This window comes from Somniosus microcephalus, chromosome 3 (genome assembly GCF_052327205.1).
Source record: "Somniosus microcephalus isolate GS21.2 chromosome 3, FLI_Smic_1.0, whole genome shotgun sequence".
Classification (NCBI taxonomy): domain Eukaryota; kingdom Metazoa; phylum Chordata; class Chondrichthyes; order Squaliformes; family Somniosidae; genus Somniosus; species Somniosus microcephalus.
This window is the reverse complement of record NC_140989.1, coordinates 339610194-339627372: the sequence shown is the minus strand read 5'-3', so window position 1 is coordinate 339627372 and position 17179 is coordinate 339610194. Positions and strand designations below refer to the sequence as shown.

The following is a 17179-nucleotide window of genomic DNA, read 5'->3' as shown; positions in this document are numbered from 1 at the left end:
CTGTATTGATCGGAGCAAGTGTGTGGGCATGCGAGAAAGAATGCACTAGTGACCTCTGCTGGTAGCACAACATCAGACCTCGAATTCTTTCTGGTTTCATCATTAACTTAAAAGAAAGCATTTTTTTAAAAACATCTCAGAAAATATTCTGCAAACAGGGAAAAAACAGACTGAAATATGCCACAGCCAGGAATATTTTGTCTCTTGTGAACACAACTACCGTTTGTGGAACAGGTCAAACTTTAGTGAACGGTAACTGGCCAGAGAAAACATTACCGATACGCCTGCGATGGGACACGACCTGGTCTCCCAAAGGGACGGTGTGCGGATCACGCGGGAGGGGAAGGGATGGGAAGAAAATTGCCATAAAGAATCAGCGCAAAGCAACAACAAAAAAAGGAGCGCTGAGAAAGTATTAAAGACTGTGCTGGACTCCTAATCTATTTAGGGCGCTGGACAGTGATTCCCACTGCGATGAGCACTTTGGACTGTTCCTGAATTAAAGGGTAAGACATAAGCTTGACGCCACTTTGGTTAACTATAGGGGGCAATTTTGTCAGCCCTGGGGAGGTGGGTATGGAGGCGGGACTGCCGGGAAAATGGCAGAATTTGGGGGCGGGTGCCCAGCCCAACTCCATGCCATCTTCGCAGGAGGCGGGTAGCTGTCCCGCCCCAGGTCCCGTCTCCTTGGAGGCGGGAAGGGATTAAAGCCTATTAACTGCCTGTTAACAGGTAGTTAACAGGCAGAAAATAGGATTATCCCCTTTTTGCCCTCACAAGTGCGGGCTTCCCAAAGGCTCCGAATCCCGCCAGCTCAGCTCAGCGAGTAGTTGGGTCTGCGGGGGTTGGGGGGGGGGTGCAAAAGTGCGCTGTGAAGGTAAGTGATGGGTGCAAGAGTGGAGAGGTGAGTATCTGAGGTAAGTTAGTAAGAGTGTACTTACCTTTGTTTCTTCCTGCAGGTTTCAGTCGGTGTGTATGCGGAGAGTCTCGGACCTCCGTGTTGCTGATGACAGATGGCCGTTGCATTCTCAGATGCAACAACTATCTCATTTCTGTAAAAGAAAGAAGTTTGATGAAGTCTTGAATTCAAGACCTCATCAAACTACAGAGAATGTCACTGTTTGACAACTTCACAGAGCTGTCAAACGATGACAATTCATCTGTCAAAAATTTTCTCTGCAACCGGCTTTCCCTTAATTGTTCTGCTAAGCCCACTGAACGGGCTTAACAATGTCAATCAAGGGAAAATAGCATGGGTTGGCCAGAAGTTGTTGGAGGCGGGACTGAAACCCGACAAGTGGGAGTCCAGCCTCCAAAAGCTCCCCATTGGCAAAATCACCCCCAGTGTTTATTGAAAAGGTAGGTTGATTTGTATTCTATCATTTCTCAGTGTCTGTATGATTTGACAATCCACTTAATTTTGCCGGGGTGGGTGGGATAGCGAGGAATCTGCTTTCAAACACTGTTAGAATACTAGGATGTCCAGCATAAGCAAACCATAACTGCAACAACCCATCAGCCTGCAGATACTACCTTCAGCAGCAGGGGCCAGACAAGTGTGCCCTGGGTTTCAGACACTACTGGCTGCTGTAGACTATGACAGAAAAAGTACTATTAAGCATAAAGAATCACTTTTACACATTTAATTAATCCAAGCTTGTGAGGTGGTGTTACAATACAGTTATTTCCAGCACTGAAAAGGTAATTAGTGAAGGTATTGGCTCTGAGAAAGAAACCGAGGAAAGAAGGGATAATTGCAGATGGTTAAGTTAATCTGTTTGGGTAAATAGATTAAAACAAACACCTTGCTCTGTTTTGCACTTACTCTTGGAGAATCTTACTATCCGTTGTCTGTGGGAATCCAAAATCCATCACCTCATCCAAAAGTTCATAAACGATAACAAAGTTATCTCGAATACTTTCCTCTTCGACCTCTTTAAAATATTCTGTGAAAACCTGAGGGTGATACAAAAGATGATCGTCAGAATGATAATCAAATGGTGTCAGAGTAACAATGACTGGACAGATAAACTGCCTATGGTTCAGTAAGGAGATAATCCTTACCTCTGGGTGGGGAGACGGGGGGACGGGGGCTCAAGGGATGGAGAGACGGGGGGGGGTGCTACAGGGGTGCGGGGTGGGCCAAGTGGGGAGACAGGCTGGGGGATGGGGGAGCCGGAGGTGGGGGTTGGGCGGTGGACAGGTGGGGTGATGGGGGATAGAGGGCTGAACGGGCGAGGGGATGGGGGTCAGGCGGGGGGGACAGGGGAGTGGGGGGACAGGGGGCCGTGGGAGTGAGTGGGCAGGGGGATGGGCGGGTGGTCAGCGCACTGTGCCAGTCAGCCACCCAGTATTGATAATGTACCTCTCATGGCCCAAGTGAAGCTCAGAGGGGGGTGAATTCAACTTCGGCGGGAACGCAAAATGGGCAGTAGCAGATCAACTGCCTGTTTTATACCTGCTTGATTTTCCTTTCCATTGAAGTCACCCCCAGGTAGTCCAGTCAATACTGGTTCCAGAGATCTTGATCCATTGTTAGAATGAGAGTGAGTCACTATCACCTTGTACCTTGTATCAATGTGAGAGTATTGGTGAGGTAGTGCAGTAGGGGACTATGATAGAGGAATGAGGATTGGGGGCGATTTTAACCCCACTCACTCAGCAGAAATCTGGTGAGTGGGCAGTTAAAATCACCCTGGCTCTTACCTGTCCGAAAGCCGCCATGATCGCAACACCTGCAAAGTTAACCTGATCTCCTGAGCAGGCAGCAAGGGCACACACCCGGAGCCAACAGGGTCCTTCTTTACATACGCATGTTACGGCCCAATGACATCATTGAGACCCGACTGTAATTTTAACTCAGGCCTGAGCGGGGAATCCACCTGGAGTTAACAGCACCATTAACTATTAATTTTAGATTTTGTCAAATGTCTCCCAGAATTGAGATTTGCTCTCCCAGCCACTGCTGCTAGCATCCCAGGGGAAAAGCCGAACTTCGCACCTGTGTGCCTCAGACAGACTGGATAGGGGAGAAAACCCAGGAAATATCACCAAAGAGATGGTAAAATCCAGCCAAAAATGGGGGTGGACCAATAAAGGCTCTGCACGGGGCGGGGGGCAGAGGTTATGAATTTAAAGCTGAAAAATTAACCTTCGGCCCTTCAGTATCCCACTTCTCTCTTTAATTTAAATTACCCCTGCAGTCTTGATAAGGAGATTGGGCCAGATCGGTCGCATTGATTGACAGGAAGGGAGAGGGGTGGGGCCAGGTTACCAGACAAAGGCAAAGGGCGGCACCAGTGGGAAGCGATGGAAAATACAAGGAATGTGTGAGGAAAACGAGGAATGTGAGAGAAACACGGAGAATGCACGGATAACAGGATTTGGAACACTAGTAGAAAAGAAAAGTTCAGCAGCAACCTATAAACAGCTCAAGAAATGGGTTAGCCAGACCTGCTTTGATTTATAAATTATACTGAAATCTGATACTGAGAGAGTTAAGTAAGGGAAATGAGTAACATTTGCAAACAGTGGGCAAATGTAATGTGATCAAAATCACGTGATCAGACATCACATGATCAAACCTCCAGGAATACATCCAACCAGAGTTGCCAAGTGTACCTTGATCCCCAACCCATTTTCTTATGGTTTGGCATGCAGGGCAGGGTGCTGGTGGGATTCCTGCTGCTAAGAAAGAGGCAGAAAAGCCCTGAAGATGATGATGAAGAAGAAGAAAGCGCCTGGTTTTGAAGGCCTCGGCAGAGACTGTGGTCCACAAAGGTAAACGTAATGAGGCTGAATTGGAGGGAGAAGAGTCCTCTATTAGGCTTTCTCCCTCTACCTGCAAATTTCGAAATCTTACTGCTACTATCCCAGGCCAATCACCACCTTTCACCGCAGAGCAGAATCCAACGCTGTGTCTCGCTGTGATAGTGGGAATCAAGGGATATAGCGATAGGGCGGGATAGTGGAGTTGAGGTAGAAGATCGGCCATGATCTTACTGAATGGCGGAGCAGGCTCGAGAGGCCATATGAGCTAGTCCTGCTCCTTTTTCTTATGTTCTTATGATAGTGAAACAGTCAAGTCAATTACGGTGTTTCAAGGTGAGAGTGATAGTGAGGCGGTCCAGTCCAGTCCTGTGTGGGGCTGTGTGTCAATGTGAGTGACAGTGAGGCAGTCCAGTCAGGGGCTGTGTGTCAATGTGAGTGACAGTGAGGCGGTCCAGTCCAGTCCAGTCAGGGGCTGTGTGTCAATGTGAGAGTGATAGTGAGGCAGTCCAGTCAGGGGCTGTGTGTCAATGTGAAAGTGATAGTGAGGCAGTCCAGTCAGGGGCTGTGTGTCAATGTGAGAGTGATAGTGAGGCAGTCCAGTCAGGGGCTGTGTGTCAATGTGAGAGTGATAGTGAGGCAGTCCAGTCAGGGGCTGTGTGTCAATGTGAAAGTGATAGTGAGGCGGTCCAGTCCAGTCAGGGGCTGTGTGTCAATGTGAGAGTGATAGTGAGGCGGGGCGGTCCAGTCCGGTCCGGGGCTGTGCCTCAATGTGAGAGTGATAGTGAGGCGGGGCGGTCCAGTCCAGTCCAGTCCAGTCAGGGGCTGTGTGTCAATGCGAGAGTGATAGTGAGGCGGTCCAGTCCAGTCCAGTCCGGGCTGCGTGTCAATGTGAGAGTGATAGTGAGGCAGTCCAGTCCAGTCCGGGCTGCGTGTCAATGTGAGAGTGATAGTGAGGCAGTCCAGTCCAGTCAGGGGCTGTGCCTCAATGTGAGAGTGATAGTGAGGCGGTCCAGTCCAGTCTGGTCCGGGGCTGTGCCTCAATGTGAGAGTGATAGTGAGGCGGTCCAGTCCAGTCAGGGGCTGTGCCTCAATGTGAGAGTGATAGTGAGGCAGTCCAGTCCAGTCAGGGGCTGTGCCTCAATGTGAGAGTGATAGTGAGGCGGGGCGGTCCAGTCCAGTCAGGGGCTGTGCCTCAATGTGAGAGTGATAGTGAGGCGGTCCAGTCCAGTCTGGTCCGGGGCTGTGCCTCAATGTGAGAGTGATAGTGAGGCAGTCCAGTCCAGTCAGGGGCTGTGCCTCAATGTGAGAGTGATAGTGAGGCAGTCCAGTCCAGTCAGGGGCTGTGCCTCAATGTGAGAGTGATAGTGAGGCGGTCCAGTCCAGTGCGGGGCTGTGCCTCAATGCGAGAGTGACAGTGAGGCGGTCCAGTCCAGTCCAGTGCGGGGTTGTGCCTCAATGTGAGAGCGATAGTGAGGCGGTCGACTCAAGGATGTGTTTCACTGCGAATGTGACAATGCAGCAGCTCACTCAGGAAATATGGGGTAGAAATTGGTCCTCATTACGGCTGTTATCCAGGCGGCAAACAAGGGCCAAAAGGACCAATTTCGGGGCGCAACATTCCACGTCCGATATGCGTCTGTGTCAGCGGCGCCGCCATATTGGGAAAAGCAGTTGTCCAGGCGTCCCTGGTGCCCACCTTAAACAGGCGATCGGCTCTTTGCATATCAGGAGCCCAGCTGGAAATTCGTCCGCCGGGCCTGTTCCGCTCTCAATTATTGGAACTACATGCAGCCTAACCAGTGGGCCTTGCTTACCGTCATGCGGAGCCGAGAAGAGCAGGAATGCTCCTCCCGTCACCACAGCACTACTTCAGGCCGATATGAGCCGCACCCCCCCCCCCCACTATTCTCCGCCTCCCCTTACAGGATTTACCCCAGGGCCGGCCAGCGAGGCAGCCATTCCAAATTGGAGACTCCCAAACCAGCAAGCTGCCTCTGGAGGCGCGACAGGCGCCCATGGCTCACCGGGAATATTGAAAGGAGGCCCCGTTTCGGAGGAAGCTCGGGACTCTGGCTGCTGGAGCGCGCTGGTTGCGCACCAGGCATTCTGCACCCCAAATCGGGCCCAACCAAATTTTTAGCCCATATGCCTCGATGTGAGAATGACGGTAAAACATTCCTTCAGTATGGATCAATGTATAAATCCGGGACGACAATAGTCCAGCAGTCCAGGCAATGGGTCTAATGTTGACACTATGAGAACACAGGAATTGATTGAATGACACTCACCTGAATAATTTTATATAAAAACGCAAAAACCAAGGCTGCATTTCCATTTTTCTTTGTCATTGCTACCACTTGGTGTTCAAGGTTAAAGAAGTTAAATTGCAGAACAACGGGTTAAACAGCAGAGCAGTCATATTCTAACAACAATAATGTCTAATCTGCCAGTCAGTCAGTCTTAAACTGTATGGAAAATTCTGAATGTCAAATAATTGTGATAGGGATCTGAATCAGGAATTATTTGGTTTCACTTCATTTCACATTTTTAGATTTGCAGATTCATCAAATGTTACATGAGTTCAATTTATAAATCAAAATTAATTTTAAAATGTATGGGCGAGGAAATGGTGCGAAAACGCTGGCCGCCACTCTTTCACCAGCTGCTGGCGGGTCTCACAGCAGCCGCCATTTTAGTCCCTACCTTTGCGCTGCCAGTAACTGGTGGCAGACTGACAGTGGTGAAGTCTGCATCTCTTAAAGGGACACATACATCATTCAGGTAAATTTGGATTTAAGATTTTGAACTTTTTTTTTTGATTATACTGAAGTGGCGGCTTGCAGCAATAGATGTGAAAAGTTTTTTTTAATGTGTAGGGAGTGCTGCTGGATGCTTGCAAGGGCTCGGATGGTAAATGACGGCCTTTGAGAAGATAGAATATGCTGCAAATATTCAGCAGGTCACACAACATCTGTGGAGCGAAAAACAGAGTTCATGTCTCAGGTTGAGATGCTGCCTGACCAGCTGAGTATTTTCAACATTTTATGCTGTCACTTCACATTTACAGCATCCGCTTGCAGAAGGAGGAGGAAAGCTGAAGAGGAGGAATCAGACAGAAGGATGCATTCCAAACAGTCCCTTTGTGGCCGGGATATCCAGGATGGAATCATCTGCCTGCGGTCCCAGTGAACACAACCCCAATTCCCCTTTCAACATTTGTCTGCCCTTACACCTTACCTTCCCTCTGTTACTGACCATCACAGCGTTCTCTTGGCCACGTTGCTGAAATAAAAGCCACCACAAAGCAAACTTTCCAATCAACCTATATACATCTATCCATCCAATATGACATCAAGAAATCAACACATCACCTGTATACATTGTCTTAGTGAGTGTCTTGTGTTTGCATTTACCTAACCTACTGTTGTCCTTGCTGGTTGACCTTGAGGAGCTGGTGGCTGGGAGTGTCAAATCAATCTTCTTCTTCACTCTCCTCTCCCTCTTCTTGGTCAACCACTGGCTGGGCAGGCTGCATTTCTTGGGTGTGTGAAATGAGGAAGGCACGAGGGTGGAGTTGTGGTGACGGGAGGGCGGGAAAGCATAACGTACATACCAGAAGGAGCATAACATATGAGGATACCGGCATGTTGTATCTTTCAGCCCCGCCGCTGGCCAAGAGCTCAGCCCTGCTCCTGCCAAGAATGGCCTACACCGTATCCTCCAAGGAGGTGAGGTGAGGCTAGGAATGGGAGGTGGAGGTGTGTCTCGTGATTGGTGCAGATTGTTGGCAGTTGAGTAATTGGGGGCGGGGGTCGTGCATTGAGCAGTGTGTCAGGCTAGTCGTGCAGTTGGTAGGAGACAGTTCTTAAAGATGCATTCACTGACCTTGACCAGTGGTCTGAAGTCATGAAGCTTCTTTGGGCACTGGAGCCAGGTGGTGGGGGTGACTCTGCTGGCAGTGACGGCCTCGGTGATCTGGTCCCACATCGTTCTTTCTGGAGGGCCTCCTGGCCCCTGTGGGTAGAGGGCCTGTCCTGCACAAAGCTGGAGTGCTGCGTGCGAGACCCTGGGTGCGCCTTCCCTGGCTTGTTGAGCCATTTGTGTTGGTGCTTATGCATTTTTCCCATTTTTTGCGGTTAGGAAGGGAATTCCATTTCAAGAGCTGAATATTCACATTTGGGACATCTTTTTAATGTTAAATATTATTTTAAAAGGTTGAAAACTGCATTGTTGCACTTCATTTTAATTTGTATTGCTTCAGTGTGTATGGCCCCTTTAATTCTCATGCCCCTTCATTGCCCACAATTCCTTACGAGCTCCACAGCCTCGATCCCAGAGGCTGTGGGAAGCTACAATGTCGGACCTGGACAGGAACTTCATCTTGGCTGCCTCCAGCAATGCCACCAGGACGGCGTTGCATGGAAGGTAAGTGCTACACCAACAATCTCCATCCCCCCCCAGATGAATTTTGCTCCGTTAGCGTTGCGGCCATTATCAGCGGCAGTTAACTCCAGTTGCCGGTGACACCAGCAACTTTACTGGCTAAAACTAATTTCTCCCCCTATCAGTTTATAAATTAAATTCATATTGGCCTGTATTTTCTGATGCCTACGGGTGTGTAGGAGCTATGTTACACACCCGTTGGGACATTGGAAATGCCACTTTCAGGCATGCGAACCGCATGCGCTGAAAACCGGTATTTCCGATCTGTCAAGAATGCTCTTGACAGATCGGACGCCTGCCCTGGAGAGGGGCCTCTGCGGGTGGAGAGTTCCGCTTTCTGCACAACCTCCGCCCGCAGAAAACCCTTAGAAATCTTACGCCTGGTAAAAGCAGGTGTAAGGCCTGCTTTTACCAGCATAAGAGTTGAAAAAAGTTTTTTTTTTTAATTTTCACTCATTTATCATTTTAAAATACTTTTAAAAGGTAAGTTTATTTTTACCCCTGTAAAAAACTTTAATTATTTTTTCAAAAAATAAAATTTTTGTTTAAATTATTTAATTTATTGTCATTTTAACTCATTTTAAAAACGTGATGGTTTTTCTTAATTTATTTAATGTTTTGGTGTGTTTTTGGGGTGATCTCCATTCATATGTTTGACAGGTCTAGCTGTCAAAAGTATGAAGGGAGATTCCCTTCTGCTGTTGGCTGGCCTGGCCCACGTGATCCCAGGGACGCTTGCGAACTGCCTGCGCCCCTGGGATACATGGGCCCTGTGCATTTTGACTGTGGAGAGGCCCAGGAGTGGAAGTGTGTGGACCTCGGGAGCCCCCAGGTAAGTGCATAGATTTTTTTCCGATAGGAGGCATCAGCACGCAGGAAGCCTCCTATCGGAAATTACGGGCCACTGTAAAACAAATATATTCCATCATATAAGGCTAAAATTATTGTTGCCGACATTAGTGGATGAACACTTGGCACATTCCATGATGTTTTTCTGTCTGCTATTTTAATGCAGGTGTTACATGACTCCTCTGTAAAAATAGCCGCCGGAGGGAAACGCCAAACAAATGGGTTAAGCATCGTCTACTAAAATTGCCAACTGTAATGTCTGGCCAATAGCAATTTACAAATCATTTTTTAATTTGTGAATTACCTCAGGATTAAATTTGTAGCTTATATCTTGGTCTCATACCTCACCTAGGAACCTCCCACTTAAACAGCTGTCAGTTGGAAATGGCACCCCCACCCCCACCCCCACCCCAAGCGCACATAATCTCGAGAAGTCTCAGCTGTCCATCACTCCCTGTAGCTACAGACCAGGAGCACATCCCTTTCACAGGTACGTGCAAAAACAGTTCTGACCTTCCAACTACATGCCATGATGTATCAGCGGCTGTAATTCCACCTGCCCCCCACAGCTATACTCTGCCATATCAATCCTCTTCCAGTTACCTGCTACCCTGGCATAACCCCTCCTAGGTGGACACCGCTACCACCCCCGCCCCTCCAAGTGAACAAATCCAATAGCATGCAAATTGTCTGAACAGTCTTAGCCAATAAAAACACTACACGCCCTTTGGCTAGCCCTGTTGTGGGTAAGGAGACAGCACAGGTTATTTTCCCCCAAGTGAGGGCTACAATACAAATTCGCTCAGAGCCTCCACCCCATATGCCGGCACAGGCACGATGGGTCGAATGGCCTCTTTCTGTGCTGCATGATTCTATATACCAGAGCCACTATGTTGGTAAACATAATAGGAGGCCCCAAAACCCTCCAATGAGGGATACGGTAAATATCGCCCTCATAAACTGCTCTAAATTAGCGCCACCATGCAAAGGGCTACAAAAGAGGTCTCCCCACCCACCCAAAACCCCCCACCCCCACACACCAGATCCACCACTTTGAAGGATACAATACAAGTTATTGTGCCTTATCCAGAGGAAGTGAACACGTCCATGGATAAGAAATGGGGAACTCGATCCCTCGTCCTCCTTCTGCATCAGCATCGGTAGGAAGTAGTCAATTTCATTCATGTCCACATCGCCCATGTAGTTTCTGCATATTAGAACCTGACAAAAAACAAACGAATGAAGTTTAAGATTTGTGCATGAAACAAACACTGCTGACCGCAGCAAAACTGAACTTGTTTCATAACCTCAAGCAGCTGAAGCAAATAAATTACACTTCACGAGGCTTGATCCATATAATAGGGACTGACGGATGATGTCAAGTCAAGTCCGATACGCTAGCACCATTACATATATTATCCAGGGTACTCATAAGGGACTGCCAGAATACATCAGATATTTCACCCTGAGCAATGGTCATTGACATGGATCAAAAAAGCTTGAATAGTTACTCAGTTCATGCACAAATAAACAGCCCAAAATGGTTTAATTCCTGATTTAGGAGCGGTGATTTTGGATGGCGTGATATCTAATGAATTTGCCAAGGTTAACACAATTTGCAGCAATTTTATACAGAAAGTGTCAGAGGCAGTGAAAATACAGATGGATGAGTGATTTTTAAAAATCATTCATTGCAACAAATGACTTGCCCTATTTCTGGTGATACATACTTCAGGAAAGGTGATGTTGTAATGGGGGGGCTGAAATTCCAGCGGGGTTTGGGGGGGGGGGGGGTGGTTCCAGCAGTCTCCCAGCATAACTCCAATAGAAGTCTAGTGTAACTCAGGCACAATTTCAGTCCCAGGGACTTGAGAGAGTAACTTTTGATGAAGTTGGATGATTTGAGAATCAAAAATTTCATTTTAAAAATGAGGCAAATATGCAAAATATAAAGAGCAGGCTGCAGCTCCTACTGTTACACAGATTACAAGTTAAATGTCAATCAGGAAGCCAATTCGGCCCATCTTCGCTCAAATTTTTTTTTTAAAAGCACAACCCTCCTCCCTCATCATGCCCTCCAACAAGCTCTTGAAAGGCTCTAAGGTTTTCGCCTTCTAGTCATCGTGAAACCTACTCCAAGTGTTGATTACTCCATCTGAAGATATTTGTCCTAACTTCAATCCCAAGTTTGCCTTCACCAGTTCGAACCTGGCTATGGCCCCTTGTATTCATGTCATAGTTCACACCCTGAAGTAATACGCTATGGGGCTAATGATGTGATGAATGGTGCCTTTAGGGCTGCTGCATATGAGATGGTGCAACCCATATTATTAAACACGAGGCCAGGGGCCTGTTCAGCACCATTGCACATCAGGCTACATAATGCAATCCTGAATTGCCTGTGCACCTTATGCACTATGTTCATTATGGCACCAAAAATACCACTAATGTGGTCAGAGTGCCTGAACAATGCTCCGGACACTCAACGGCATTTAAAACGGGCACTGCATGGGTGGCACAACCATTATGTTGGGTCCTTTCTCTTAAAATGAATTTGTCCTTTTTTTTAAAAAACTTGCTCTGAGTAGCTGCTTTGTTTGTTTCCCATCACTTACATTGCTTCTTTGATATTTTGTTGTTTCCAAAACTGAATTTACTCAGACCTTCCTAAAGCTGCATCCCATTGAAATAAATGGAATGAAAATGGGGCGGTTCTATAATGAGTGGGCAGTCCACTCCACCAGATTACCATCCAATTAAGGATAGGGTGACTGATCACCTTGAAAATTTTCACTGATCAGAGAGCCAGCATGGATTTGTAAAGGGTAGGTCATGCCTGACAAACCTGATTGAATTTTCTGAAGAGGTGACTAAAGTAGTGGACAGCGGAATGTCTGTGGATGTTATTTATATGGACTCCCAAAAGGCATTTGAAAATGTCCCACATAAGAGACTGTTAACTAAAGTTGAAGCCCATGGAACTGAGGGCAAATTATTGATCTGGTTAGGAAATTGGCTGAGCAGCAGGAGACAGAGAGTAGGGATAATGGGCAGGTACTCTAATTGGCAGGAGGTGATTAGAGGTGTCCCGCAAGGATCTGTGTTGGGGCTTCAACTATTCACCATACTTATTAATGACTTGGATGATGGGATAGAAAGCCACATATCCAAATTTGCTGATGAGACAAAGATGGGTGGCATTGTAAGTAGTGTAGGTGGAAGCATAAAATTACAAAGACATATTGATAGATTAAGTGAATGAGCAAAACTGTGGCAAATGGATTCCAATGTAGGCAAATGTGAGGTCATCCACCTTGGACCTAAACAGGATACTTTCTAAATGTTGAAAAGCTAAAAGCGGTGGAGGTCCAAAGAGACTTGGGGGTCCAGGTACATAGATCATAAAAAGTCATGAACAGGTACAGAAAATAATCAAAAAGGCTAATGGAAGGCTGGCCTGTATATCTAGAGGCCTAGAATACAAGGGGGTAGAAGTTATGCTGCAGCTATACAAAGCCCTGGTTAGACCACACCTGGATTACTGTGAACAGTCCTGGGCACCACTCCTTAGGAAGGATATATTGGCCATGGAGGGAGTGCAGCGTAGGTTTACCAGAATGATACCTGGACTTCAAGGGTTAGATTACGAGGAGAGATTACACAAACAAGGGTTGTATTCCCTGGAATTTAGAAGGTTACGGGGTGATTTGATCAAAGTTTTCAAGATATTAAGAGGAACAGATAGAGAGAGAAACTATTTCCACTGGTTGGTGAGTCTAAGACTAGGGGCACAGTCTAAAAATTAGAGCCAGACAATTGAGGAGTGAAATTAGGAAACACTTATACACACAAAGGATGGTAGACATTTGGAACTCTCTTCCACAAGTGGCAACTGATGCTAAGACGTAAGACGTGGTCATTTGGCCCCTCGAGCCTGCTTCGCTATTCAATAAGATCATGGCTGATCTTGGCCTCAACTCCACTTCCCTGCCCGCTCCCCATAACCCTCAACTCCCTTACCTTTCAAAAATCTGTCTATCTCCACCTTAAATATATTCAATGACCCAGCCTCCACAGCTCTCTGGGGAAGAGAATTCCAAAGATTCACGACCCTATGAGAGAAGAAATTCTTCCTAATTTCTGGTTTAAATTGGTGCCCCCTTATTCTGAAATTATGCCCCCTAGTTCTAGATTCTCCCACGAAGGGAAACATCCTCTCTGCATCTACCCTATCAAGCCCCTTCTGAATCTTATATGTTTCAATAAGATCCCCTCTCATTCTTCTAAACACCAATGAGTATAGGCCCAACCTGCTCAACCTTTCTTCATAAGACAACCCCTTCATCTCCGGAATCAACCTCATGAACCTTCTCTGAACTGCCTCCAATGCAAGTGTATCCTTCCTTAAATAAGGAGACTAAAACTGTACGCAGTACTCCAGGTGTGGTCTCACCAATGCCCTGTACAGTTGTAACAGGACTTCCCTTCTTTTATACTCCATTCCCTTTGCAATAAAGGCCAACACCCCATTTGCCTTCCTAATTACTTGCTGTACCTGCATACTAACTTTTTGTGATTCATGTACAAGGACCCCCAGATCCCTCTGTACCTCGGCATTTTGTAATCTCTCCCCATTTAAATAATAATTTGCTTTTTTATTTTTCCTACCAAAGTGGATAACCTCGCATTTTCCCACATTAAACTCCATCTGACAGAATTTTGCCCACTCACTTAGCCTATCTATATCCCTTTGGAGATTCTTTGCGTCCTCAACACAATTTGCTTTCCCACCTATCTTTGTATCATCAGCAAATTTGGCTACATTACACTCGGTCCCTTCATCCAAGTCATTAATATAGATTGTAAATGCTAGATCAATTGTTAATTTTAAATCTGAGATTGATAAATTTTTGTTAACCAAAGGTATTAAGGGATTTGGGGCAAAGGCGGGTATATGGAGTTTGGTTGCAGATCAGCCACAATCTCACTGAATGGTGGAACAGGCTTGAGGGGCTAAATGGCCTACTCCTGTTCCTATGATCCTATGTTCCCAGGTGGTGAAGGTGGAAATATACTCCCTTGACTTTTAACATTTAAACAGTGGCGGCGGCAACAGAATCAGCAGAGGGAGAGGCCTGAGGAGTTTTATACAATGATGGCGGTGGCAGAATCAGCAGAGGGAGAGGCCTGAGGAGTTTTATACAATGATGGCGGTGGCAGAATCAGCAGAGGGAGAGGCCTGAGGAGTTTTATACAATGATGGTGGTGGCAGAATCAGCAGGGATAAAAGGAGCGGAGAGAAAGCAAAAAAAAAATCAAGGAGTGACCTCACAAGACAGCAGGTAGGTGATTGGTTGGTGAGTGTTATAGCGTTTTTTCTCTCTAAGCTAGGCAGTGGTTTAAACTAAGCTGGGGAACTATAAAAATAATAACTTAACTAGATAAACTAATTAATATAACTATAAATAATCGTCTGAATAAAATTTTTAACTAATTAAGTTAATTCAGGTTATCCATAAGCAAATAAATAAAGAATTCTAGAGATGGGAGGGCAGGCTATGTGTCGGGACTGTAGTATGTGGGAGTTTGTGGACAGAGAGACGGTCCTGGATTCCCAAATCTGCAGGAAATGTCTCTGCCTTCAGTCACTCTGGCTCAGAGTCATTGAGCTGGAATGCGAGTTACAGACACACCGATACATAAGGGAGGGGGAGGAATTTCTGGACAGTTTTATCCAGAATACAGTCACACCCCAGAGGAAAGCAATGGTTCAGGAAGGGGAGGGTGTGACTGTTAGGGAGCCGGGTAGTGGGGATTTAGGAGAGGTTGAGAAGGAAGTCCCGCAGACACTGGTCCTGTCCAACAGGTACGATGCACTCGCTACCTGTGAGGACAAGGAGAAAGACTGCGGGGAGGACAACCACAATGCAGACCAAGGCACCGTGGCTCAGAAGGCTGTCCAAGGGGGGGAAGAGCAGAATAGAAATGTGGTAGTGATAGGGGATTCTATAGTTAGGGGGATAGATAGCGTCCTCTGCAGCCAAGAACGAGAATCCCGAAGGGTGTGTTGCCTACCCGCTGCCAGGGTAAGGGAAATTGCGTGGCGGCTAGAGAGGAATTTGGAAAGGGAGGGGGTAAATCCAGTTGTCGTGGTCCATGTCAGAACAAATAACATAGGTAGGAACAGGGAGGGGGTCCTGCTGGAGGAGTATCAGGAGTTAGGAGCTAAATTAAAAAGCAGGATCAGGGTAATAGGTTGGAGAAAAGCTGATTTTGAGGGGCTGAGAATAGAACTTGGGAAAATAAAATGGACAACAATATTGGCAAACAATGATGTAGAACAGCAATGGGAAACATTTATAATGGTATTCAAGAGAGTCCAGGAAAAATATATTCCATTTAAAAAACAAGAACAAGCTAAATACTAATGAGACACTATGGATGAATAAAGTCATAAGGGAAAAATTGAGGGTAAGAAAAGATGCATACATTAAGTACATGGACAGCAGGGGAGAGCATGATAAGGGACAATATGAAGGGATTAGGAGAGAAGTCAAAAAACAATTAGGAAGGCAAAGAGGAACTATGGAATAAAATTATCAAGGAACATAAAACAAAATAGTAAAATATTTTACAGGCACATAAATAAAAAAAAGGAAGGTCAGGGTGGGAATAAGGACACTAAAGGATGGACAAAATAATAACAAAGGCAGCGATAGAGAGATGACAGAAATATTAAATAATTACTTTGCTTCAGTATTTACCAGGGAGATAGAACAGGTGGACATGACATTGGGTGATGAGATTAGTAATGAGATAACAGCATTTAAAATAAAAAGAGATATACTAAATAAACTTATCAAACTCAAAGGATAAAACCCCTCGTCCAGATGGATTACATCCGCACATTTTAAAAGAATCTAGGGAAGAGATAGCAGAGGCATTACTAGACATATTTAATAATTCGTTAGAAAAAGGTGTAGTGCCAGAGGACTGGCGGATAGCTAATGTAATAATACCTATATTTAAGAAGGGAGATAGAACATGTCCAGGGAATTATAGACCAGTCAGCTTAATATCGGTGGTAGGAAAAATAATGGAATCCCTACTAAAGGAGAAACTAGAAGAACATCTAGAAATGAAAAATATAATAATGAATAGTCAGCATGGACTTCAAAAGAGAAAGTCTTGCTTGACCAACCTAATTGATTTTTTTGAAGAAGTAACAGCGAGAGTAGACAAGGGTAATGTAGTAGATGTAATTTATCTAGATTTTCAAAAGGCCTTCAATAAGGTACCACATAATAGACTAATGAATAAGGTCAGAGAATGCGGAGTCAGGGAACAAGTAGCAGAATGGTTAGCCAGCTGGCTTCAAGACAGGAAGCAGAGAGTATGGGCAAAGGGTAGCTATTCAGAGTGGCAGAAGGTGGGTAGTGGTGTTCCACAAGGATCAGTGCTGGGATCACTGTTGTTCATAATTTATATTAATGATTTAGACTTTGGAATCAAAAACACAATTTCTAAATTTGCAGATGACACCAAATTTGGGGGGATAGTCAACACTGAGGAGGACTGCAACAAATTACAGGAGGACATTAATAAACTTGCAGAATGGGCATATAATTAGCAAATGAATTTCAACCCATAAATGTGAGCTATTATATTTTGGCAGGAAGAATAGGGAGGTCACTTATTACTTGGAGGGTGCGAATCTGGGTGGGGTAGAGGAGCAAAGGGATCTCGGAGTACAAATATACAAATCACTAAAAGTAGCGACACAGGTTAACAAGGCCATTTAAAAAAAAAAAGCAAACCAATCACTAGGGTTTATTTCTAGACAGATAGAATTTAAAAGTAGTGAAGTTATACTAAACTTGTATCGAACCTTGGTTAGACCACACTTGGAGTACTGTCTGCAATTCTGGTGGCCATTTTATAAAAAGAATACAGAGGCACTGGAGAGGGTGCAGAGAAGATTTACAAGGATGATACCAGAAATGCGAGGGTATACATATCAAGAAAGGATGAACAGGCTGGGTCTCTTTTTTCTCTTGGAAAAAGCTGAGGGGTGACCTAATAGAGGTCTTTAAAAATATGAAAGATTTTGAGAGAG

At 45.6% G+C, this 17179-nt stretch overlaps 1 protein-coding gene and 1 long non-coding RNA gene across 3 annotated transcripts in view; one reads left to right on the top strand and one right to left on the bottom strand.

The window, feature by feature from the left end:
- ap1m3 (adaptor related protein complex 1 subunit mu 3) overlaps window positions 1-17179 on the bottom strand; it is a 125336-nt gene that overhangs the window by 85923 nt on the left and 22234 nt on the right. Inside the window, exons 2-4 of one of the 2 annotated variants that reach the window (XM_085983242.1) lie at window positions 10128-10284; window positions 6060-6121; window positions 1826-1956 (exon numbers count right to left, since the gene is read on the bottom strand). In XM_085983242.1, coding sequence (XP_085839368.1) covers window positions 1826-1956; window positions 6060-6121; window positions 10128-10284 — 350 coding nt within the window. Of the gene's footprint in view, window positions 1-1825; window positions 1957-6059; window positions 6128-10127; window positions 10285-17179 lie in introns of both variants that reach the window. The other variant, XM_085983241.1, reaches the window with a different exon arrangement.
- On the top strand, window positions 3514-7092 carry LOC147122277 (uncharacterized). Its single transcript, XR_015077717.1, has 2 exons — window positions 3514-3780; window positions 6839-7092. It is a non-coding gene; the product is annotated as an uncharacterized LOC147122277 (long non-coding RNA).